At 61.6% G+C, this 8471-nt stretch overlaps 2 protein-coding genes across 7 annotated transcripts in view; one reads left to right on the forward strand and one right to left on the reverse strand.

Moving 5' to 3' along the window:
* Nucleotides 1-2701, forward strand: part of Tmub2 (transmembrane and ubiquitin like domain containing 2) — a 3099-nt gene extending 398 nt beyond the window's left edge. Inside the window, exons 1-3 of one of the 3 annotated variants that reach the window (XM_023717976.1) lie at nucleotides 63-222; nucleotides 927-1493; nucleotides 1798-2701. In XM_023717976.1, the coding sequence (XP_023573744.1) occupies nucleotides 188-222; nucleotides 927-1493; nucleotides 1798-2161 (966 nt within the window). In that variant the 5' untranslated portion in view covers nucleotides 63-187 and the 3' untranslated portion in view covers nucleotides 2162-2701. Of the gene's footprint in view, nucleotides 1-62; nucleotides 223-653; nucleotides 765-926; nucleotides 1494-1797 lie in introns of those variants that run through there. The other 2 variants (XM_023717977.1, XM_023717975.1) reach the window with 2 other exon arrangements.
* Nucleotides 2702-2775: 74 nt separating this feature from the next.
* Nucleotides 2776-8378, reverse strand: Atxn7l3 (ataxin 7 like 3). Of its 4 annotated transcripts, none has more exons than XM_023717973.1 (13): nucleotides 8221-8378; nucleotides 7547-7657; nucleotides 7266-7398; nucleotides 6975-7146; nucleotides 6725-6822; nucleotides 6182-6204; nucleotides 5849-5915; nucleotides 5633-5718; nucleotides 5449-5517; nucleotides 5289-5332; nucleotides 5099-5170; nucleotides 4860-5017; nucleotides 2776-4788 (listed from the first exon to the last, which is right to left on the reverse strand). In XM_023717973.1, the coding sequence occupies exons 1-13, from the start codon at nucleotides 8251-8253 to the stop codon at nucleotides 4640-4642; spliced, it is 1215 nt and encodes a 404-aa protein (XP_023573741.1). In that variant the 5' UTR covers nucleotides 8254-8378; the 3' UTR covers nucleotides 2776-4639. The 4 variants fall into 4 exon arrangements, with proteins under 4 accessions (XP_023573741.1, XP_023573742.1, XP_004633878.2 ...); XM_023717974.1 differs by having other exon boundaries at nucleotides 5849-5894; nucleotides 8221-8377; XM_004633821.2 differs by having other exon boundaries at nucleotides 5633-5661; nucleotides 8221-8376.
* Nucleotides 8379-8471: the final 93 nt, after the last annotated feature.

The raw sequence follows: 8471 nt of genomic DNA on the forward strand, positions 1-8471 counted from the left end.
CGGTCGGGGCGCTGTGCGTGCGCCCGCGTCCCCGGGCCGCCGAAGGCCGCCCCCTCCCTCCCCGCGGGCTTCGCGGCAGTGACAGCCTTGTGTCTTTCGGGCTCAGTGGTGGGAGCGACCGAAGCGCTGCCGTCCGTTTGCGCAGCGGCTGCCCCGTACCAGGCATCGCGCTGACTTCCTCGCTCCCATGGTTTTCCGTCATCTTCAGAGCAACCTAAGGAGGTAGGTGCCCTTTGCAGCCCCGTGGACTGAGGCGAGCGCCGCGGCCGAGAAAGTTGTCCAGGACGACGTGCTGGGAAGAGGCAAGACTGGGGCCGGAGTTAGGGAGCGCCCGTCCATTAGGGGCGTGGAAGCTGTTCCGATGTTAGGTCCGTAAATACTCCTTGGGCCGCCCTCATGGCGTTCGCGGGCTGCTGCGACCTTGCCTGCTGGAGACGGACGGATGCGCGAGGCCGCGGAGCCTGGGCTGGAGGGGAGCGGCTCGCCCCGCGCGGCTCCCGGGGCTGGCAGATGTGTCTCCTGCTGCCCTCCAGCTTGGTCCCCTGGGGTGATGGGACGTGGGTGCGGCCCACGCGACCCCAGCTGAGGCGCTCAGAAGAGACCTCTGTCGAGGGTGGCTGGCCTCTTCCTGCAGAGACGCTCACCTAGTCCAGGCTGCGGAGGTGGCATGGAGGTGGCAGTGTTGGAGAGCTCTGGGTCGAGACAACAGGCGTTTTCCCCCTCGACCAAAAAGGCAGGAAGTAGGAGCTGCAGCTGAGGAGCAGGTGCTCTGCGCCGTGTGGGGCCTGCGTCTAGGAGCTGGGCCTCCGTCCCGTGCGGGCCCCTGAACCCCACTTTCTTTCAGAGCTGTCACACTCTGAACTTAAACCCGGAAGCTGGCTGCAGACCCACAGGCTGTGCTGATGCTGTCCCCTTTGTTCCTGCAGTGCAGACCCAGGCAACAGCCAGGCCATGGAGCTCTCTGGTGTGACCCTCATTGAAGGCATGGGTAATGAGGTAGTGGTGCTGGCAGGTGTGGTGGCGCTGGTTCTAGCTCTGGTCCTTGCTTGGCTGTCCACATATGTAGCAGAGAGCAGTAGCAGCCAGCTCCTGGGAACCATCGCGGCACCAAGAGACACCTCCGTCCTTCAGCTGGGCCATGGAGACCAGCTGGTAGCGCGCCCAGACACGCCCAACCCCCCTGAGCTGTCCCACCAATCGGAGGGCAGTGAGGAGAAGGCTGAAGAGGCCCACACGGGCGTGAGTGATGCAGTGGGGGAGCTGGGCTCCGGGGCAGGTGTGGAGCCCAACCTGGAGCGGCTTCTGGACATCCAGGGCCTGGCCAGGCGGCAGGCAGCTATGGACAGTGGTGGTCCGGAAGCCCTGCCATGCTCTACAAGGGGCACCTGCCTGCCTCCCGGTGCTGGCCTCATCAACTTGAGGCTCAAATTCCTCAATGACACCGAGGAGCTGGCCGTGGTCAAGCTGGAAGACACTGTGGGTGCTCTGAAGAGGTGAGGGGGACCCTGGCTTGGCTCCTGGAAGAAGCTGCTGGGCCGTGGGAGAAGGGGTGTTGGGTCCCGCCCTGCCCAGGGCAGTGGGAGACTTCCTTGGAAACTCCCCCTGCCACCCCCCCCCTTTTGGTACTATACTGGGAACTAAAGCCAGGGTTGTTGCACTAAGCTACATCCTCAGCTCTAAACTACCGAGGCTGGGCTCAAACTTGGGCTCTGCTGCCTCAGCCTTCCAGTGGGTTGGGATTACAAGCCATCATGATGCCCTGCTCTCATCCTTTTCATTTTCTCTTCAACCCTGCAGCAAATACTTCCCTGGACAAGAAAGCCAGATGAAACTTATCTACCGGGGCCACCTGCTGCAGGATCCTGCAAGCACACTGCGCTCCCTGAACATCACAGACAACTGTGTGATCCACTGCCACCGCCTGCCCCCAGGGGCCGCTGCCCAGGACCCCTCTGCCACCCTGGCCCACTCTGCCGCTGAACCGCCCAGTCTGGGCCTCAGCGTGGACAGCCTCATGGTGGCTGTGTTCGTGGTGCTCTTGGGTGTGGTCTGGTACTTACGGATCAACTACCGCCAGTTCTTCACAGGGCCAGCCACGGTCTCCCTGGGGGGCGTCACAGTGTTCTTCAGCTTCCTGGTCTTTGGGATGTATGGGCGGTAGAACAAAGGCACATCTTTATCCACGGCACTTCCCTTCCCTGGCCCAAGGGAAGGCAGCCAGGATCAGGTGCCCAGGCAGGAGGCCCAACAGGTGGATGTTGGGCTGCCCCTGCCCACCAGACAGCTGTCCCCGTGCCAGCACACCTCAGGTAGAACCTTCTTCCAGCACCCTGCCCAAGCTCAGAGCTGTGCCTGGCTCGTGGGAAGCTTGCACTCATCCCCCTGGCACCACTGTGTGGGGCTCTGGTGTCAGTCCTAGGACTGGAATGGCACCGGCAGGGGAGACTGCACCTCTCCACCCCAGCCCTAGCAGGCATGTGGTATCCCCTGCACACTGCTGGCCTCTGCCAGGACAGCACCAGGCCACAGCTGCTGTGCCCCTGGGCCCAGAGCTGCCAGTGAGTACTGGCTCTCAGCCAGCACCTGCCTGCAGGGCTCCATGGACTGCTCTGGAGGGTTCACCATGGGCCACATGGGCCGCCTTGGGAGTCCTAGATAGACTCCACATTTGTGATTCAATAAAGTTGTGTTTTATGGCCAAGATGCCTTGCGTGACATTCAGAACATAGCTGTGCCTGCCCCAGCTCTAAGGCAATGAGGGCGGGGAGGCCAGGCTACCAACGGGAGATGCAGTTTATTTACACCAGCAGCCATGGGCAGAGGGTACACAGCGTTTACAAAGTTAGCTACCTGTACAGGATGGATTATATATGCAAAAATAAAAATCTCAAGACCACAGGACAGCGTGAGCCCCCCCCCTCCCCCAATGACCCCAGCATGCGGTGATGCCAGGCGGGTGGCCCCGGGCATGCGGGGGGAGCGATGCATGGAAGGGAAGCCACCGGCCGTGGGATTAACAGACCCCACACTCAGACACAGGGCGAGATACAGGGCACTGCGGAGGCTGGGGTCTGCTGCCTCCTTCCACCCACCCAGATGGGGGTGTGCGCGGACAGACCTGTCCCCAGACTGCCCCCACATCCTCCTTCCCCAGAGAGGCTGGGGCAGGGGTTAGGTGGGAGCCCCAACCTTGCACGCCTCACCTCCAGCCCATTCCCAACTGGGCAGCCCTGGAGGAGGAGGCCGCAAGGGCGAGAAGAGAGGCACCCAGGCCCCAGGATTTATTCTATCTGCTGCCAAAAACGGGTTTGCCTTTTTAAAAAATAATCACAATACTTGGGTTAAAAACCAATTTGTAACCAGGGTTCAGCCACAATCAAAAGCACCCCAGGAAGAAACTGGGGTTCCAGACAGGGTCCCACAGCCCTGTCCTGTTGTTCCCACAACCCTCTAGGGTCCCCAACCCAAATCAGTCCGAGCAGTCCTGGGTACCAGCTACTCAAATGGGGGACACAGCCAGCACGTGCTGGGGACAGGCCCCATCAGTCACCTCTGTCCCTCCGGCCTGGCACAGGGCTGTACATCTCTCCAGATGTAGACCAGGCTGGCAGGCACACTGACACACCCTCCCATGGGAGCGACACCACCCCATCCCCTCCACTGGATCTGGAGCCAAAGCTACCCTCTTTCTACCTACTGCCGGCAGGGAGAGGCACAAGTTAAAGACTGTCTCTGGAGCCCCAAACCACAAGTACAGAATAAATAACTTAAAAGCGGCGCAGGAGGGAGTAGGGCAGCCTGGAGGCAGGGACAGAGCAGAACAAGGCTGGGATGGGGAAGGTGGCAAGCAGCAGCATGGGGCTGGGCTGCCCCAGGGTAGCGGCAGGGCGGGCATGGGACAAGGGGCCACCCCAGGAGGGCGAGGCTGCGCCCCTTCCTGGGGCAGGGAATGAGGTAAGAAAACATTTCAAATAAAGCAGCACCGTTCCCTCACCGCGGGCCTCCTTGCCGCCCAGGCCAGGGTCGGCCGCCCGCTGGGACGGACAGGAGGGATGGTGGAGCCCAGGTGACAGGGCCCTACCCCACCCTCCGCTTTCCGCTCCTTGAAGCTTCGAGGCTGCGGCCCTTTCCTGGCACCTGCTGACGAGGGACAGCTCTGGCTGCCAGGGAACCCGTGGGGATGGAGGGGCTGCGTGGGTGGGGGAGGCGGTGCAGTCCTGGGCGCCACCTAGCAGCCGCCCACTGGCCAGGTATTGTGGGCTCTGTGCCCACTGCCCTGGGACAGCTCAGACCCCTTTGCATTGCCCGGAGCCTCCTGGGGCCAAGTCCAGTTCCTGGGCAAGGCAGGCAGTGTGCGGGGCAGTGCCCGGGCCAGGCCCCGGGCCTGGCCAGACATCCAGTAACTCACAGAATAAATAGGAAAACTGCCTCCCACCGAACTGTGTCCACGCATAACGAACATGTCCAGGTCCGAGGCCACCACAGAGGACCCAGCACCCCCCAGGGGCGCTCTCATGGGCCTCCCCTGCCTGCCCGGCTCCAAGCTCCCGAGCCTGAACCCCAGCAGCGTCCATGTGCCCAGCTCGGCGCCCGGTGGGGTCGGGCGGGCTCTGCTCAGCCAAAGGCGGCCCCTTTGCCGTCAGTTGACGTCGTCGTAGATGCTGGGCGTTGGGGGTGCCGGGGGCTTGGGCCTCTTTTTCTTGCTGGCGCCCAGACCAGATGCAGCACCTGCCAGGCCCAGGTGTGCCTTCTTTTTCTTGGCCTTCCGGGACTCAGAGCTGCTGCTGCCTGTGGAAGGAGGGGAGCTGGTGAGTGGGCCATAGGGGCGCCCTCTCCAGCAGCTCCCAAGCCCTGTGTACCTAGGCCCCATCCCTGGTTTTCACTGGTCTTCGAGGAGCCCGAGTCCGAGGGTGAGAGGTCAGAGGAGCCGTCCCACTGCAGTCGGCTAAGGAGGGCCTGACTGTCGGCCATGTCAAAGCTGTCATTGTCCAGCGAGCTCTCCACCTCCGGGAGGACCCTGCAAAGGGAGGCCAGTGGGCTCAGGCACGGTCACCATCATGCCACCCTCCCCACCAACCCTGTCCAGTGAGTCACTCACGCTGAAGGCCCGAGGAAATAAATCCGCACAGTCCGCCTCTGCTCGTCTGTGTGCTGGGGACAGCGCAAGGACCTGCAGGAACAGTGAGCTCAGCCCTGACGAGGCGCTCAGGAAGGTCTGTGTCCTAGTGGTCAAGGCAGAGCCAAGGGGTCCTCCCCACCCCACAGAGGCGCTCAAGGCCCACACTCACCTTGTGCACATCTTCTTGGTGTGTTCCGAAATCACTCCACATTGCTGTGAGAGAGACAGAAACTAAAGGGGCTGGAGGGACTTGGCCCGCTCCCAAGGCCCCCATGTGGCACAGCACATCCCACCGCATGCAGCACCCCCCACCCCTGCTGACCCCTCACCGTGGTGAGCAGGCTGCGCAGCTCCTCCGGCCCCAGTGACTCATAGCTGATCCCAGCAGAGTTGCTGTACTGTAGGAACCAGGCCAGTCAGGGCCAGGGCAGACACCCAAAACCCCCTATACACCTGTCTGAACCCCAGCCAACCCAGGAGACATGACAGGGGGCACAGGCAGCCCCTGCTCACCTTGAATGGATCCGAATTGCTAAGCTCCCCTGAAGAAGAAAAAAGAAGAGGAAGGGTGTTTGATGCAGAGGTACAGACAGAGAACCCTGAAAATAACCAGAGAGGAAGTGGGGGTGACAGAAGGTTCGCAGGCCTTCCCTTCACACCACCCCGCCTGCACTCCCAGGAACTCCCAAGGCAACATCCAGTACCTCCCATTGCTCCGGCCCCACTTACCATTTTTATGTTTTAAAGACTTGGATCTTCGTGGGGAATTGGGGTTCTGGAATGGGAAATACCACAGCTTTGGGGAAAGGGCAATAATAAGGGGGAGCCGAGAACCCAGGAAAGGAAAAACATTTGACAGAGAAACACCCTCGATTGCTTTGCATCTTCCCAGCAAGAGGCCCATTGGCCCACATACCCTCCCAGCACCTCTAGGCCTCCGTAGCCCTGGCCCACAGACACCTGCACCCCAGCAACCTGACTGGAGTCAAGACACCTGAGGCCCTCCTTCCCCCAAGGGAGGGTACTATCCAGTGCCCACTCTCTCTGCGCCCCAGCTCTCACCTTGTCTGATTTCCTCTTCTTAGCTGTTGGGGACAGAGGAAGGCAGAGTACAGTTACTTTTTTCCTGTTTCTTCAATCATACTGGACTGAACCCAAGACCTTGACGTGTGCTATGCCAACGTTCTGCCGCCAACCTACCCTCCAGCCCAACCCACGGCTCCTTAAAGCTCCAGGCTAAAGGCAACTAAAGAAAAGATAAAGCTCTCTTCTGTTCACATCATTCGTGTCTTTTTTGCACCACTAAGATCTAAACTCAGGAACTTCGTATGGACCTACATCACCAGCCCCAAGTCAGGGTCTCACTAAGTTCCCCAGGCTGGGCTCAAATTCTTTTTTTTTTTTTTTTTTTGCGGAACCGGGGATTGAACTCAGGCCCTTGTGCTTGCCAGGGAAGCCCTTATTCCACTGAGCCATTTCCCTGGCCCCTGGGCTCAAATTCTTGTCTCTGCCTCCCACAGCACTGAAGCTACAGCCACGCACCACCACGTTTGACTCCTCTACCCCATCCCAGGGCAACCCTAAGTTCCCCCGGCTGACAAACACCTTTCTTCTCCGAGCCATAGGACCAGTCATTGTCATTGATGTCATCGTTGTCCTCTTGGTCACTCTCCGACTTGTTCATGTTGTTGCTGTTGGCAATCCTGCGAGGAGAGGACCCTCTGGCTGTCAGGCTGGTGTCCCTCTCCACCCCCAACTTCAGAGCTCCAAGGGGGAGATCATCCAGGGCTCGACCCACCCTTTGCCCCACAAGTGCCCCCATTGCAGGCTGCAAGGCCGGGGGCAGCGCCCTCACCGGCGGTTGGCGATTCGGCTGCTGTTGCGCCCCATGCCCAGGCACTTCTCCAGGTGCGGCGCGAAGCGGGACGCGGCAATGCTTCGGCTGCAGTTGGGGCAGACGCACTCCTTGCTCTTCCACTGGTTGAAAACCTGTCCAAAGATGTCCAGCCCAGGCTGGTCCACGATCTCTGGGGACAGGAGAGGTGCAGCGATCAGGGCCAGGTGGCGACCAGCCCCTAACAGCCCGGCCTCAGCTTTGGGGGTGCAGGCGTCGGATGCAGCCCCCAGGCTTTCCACTGGAGCTCACCAAAATCCTTCATGCTGTCTGGGTCCGTGTCATCCAGGAAGAAGTAGCCACACTTAACGGCTCGGTGCACCTCAAAGCAGAACCCCAAACACGAATCCTCGACCAGGTCTGCATAAATCTCCTGAGCGATGGCCTGGGCCAGGGAGAGGGCCCATCACCACGGTCGCCCCCGCTGGTGGCAACTCAGCAGTGGCTCTAGTGTGTCCCCCATCCTGACCACGGCTTGCAGCAGCATGAAGACACCAGTAGCAAGATCTAGAGGCACACGCAGGGGTCCTCACCTCTAGTTTGCTGTTATCCAGGCCAGACAAAGACATTTCCTCCATTTTCATTTGTAAACTCTTGTGGAGACGGCGCTCTGACTGCTCATAGCACAGGGGGCGGCAACTCGGCTGCAGGATGGAGGTGATCCTGTGAGGCCGAGGCAGCGCAGAGCATTCCACCTCTCCTCCCCGCCAGCTGGGCCCTGTCAGCCCCCAGAGCAGACTCTCCAACCTGCACGGTCCTCAGCTGAAGCCCAGGGGTGGCCTTGTTCTTGCCCAGCAGAGCCAGGCTGCAGGGCCAACCGAGTCTGGATCTCCAAAAGCAGCAGCGCACCAGGTCCCCAAACTCAAACCCCTCTCGATACCCATGGTGCAATGCAGCAGGGGAGAAGGAACTCCAGGCCCAGGCCTCAGAGCAAACCCCCAGGGTGTGGCAGAGCAGCCTGGAAGCCCAGGCTCGACGGTCCTGCCAGTAACCTCTGCCGGCACCCAGGTATCCACCTGGGGGATGCTGCTACCAGAAGTAGGGACTGCCAGGGACGCTGCAACCCTCACCCCACCGTCCTCCCAGAACTGCGTCTGCTCCTCCCGGCGCAGAACAGCGTAGGGCGCCAGGGGCCGAAGTCACAGGGACACCGGGCTGCACGGTGGGGGTGCGCGTGGGGCACACACGAGGAGGGGGCACTGCCTACCTGCGGCCACCGGGACAGCCCCTCCCGCCCCATGGTTCGGCCCGGAAGTCTGACCGAGCGCCCCGAAGTGCGGGCGCCCCCGCCCGAGGCTACGGCCCGGGATACCCCTAGCAGCGGACCAAGCCGGGGTACGGGGCAGGGTCGGGGCGAGAGCCGCATCGCCCAGACGCGGAGCCCCGGGCCGGGCCGGCCCCGCCATTGTCCCGAACAAAGGCCCGCGCCCCTCCCGGCCCGCCGCGCCCCGCCCGCCC

Source organism: Octodon degus, unplaced genomic scaffold (genome assembly GCF_000260255.1).
Source record: "Octodon degus isolate 3935 unplaced genomic scaffold, OctDeg1.0 scaffold00056, whole genome shotgun sequence".
Classification (NCBI taxonomy): Eukaryota; Metazoa; Chordata; class Mammalia; order Rodentia; family Octodontidae; genus Octodon; species Octodon degus.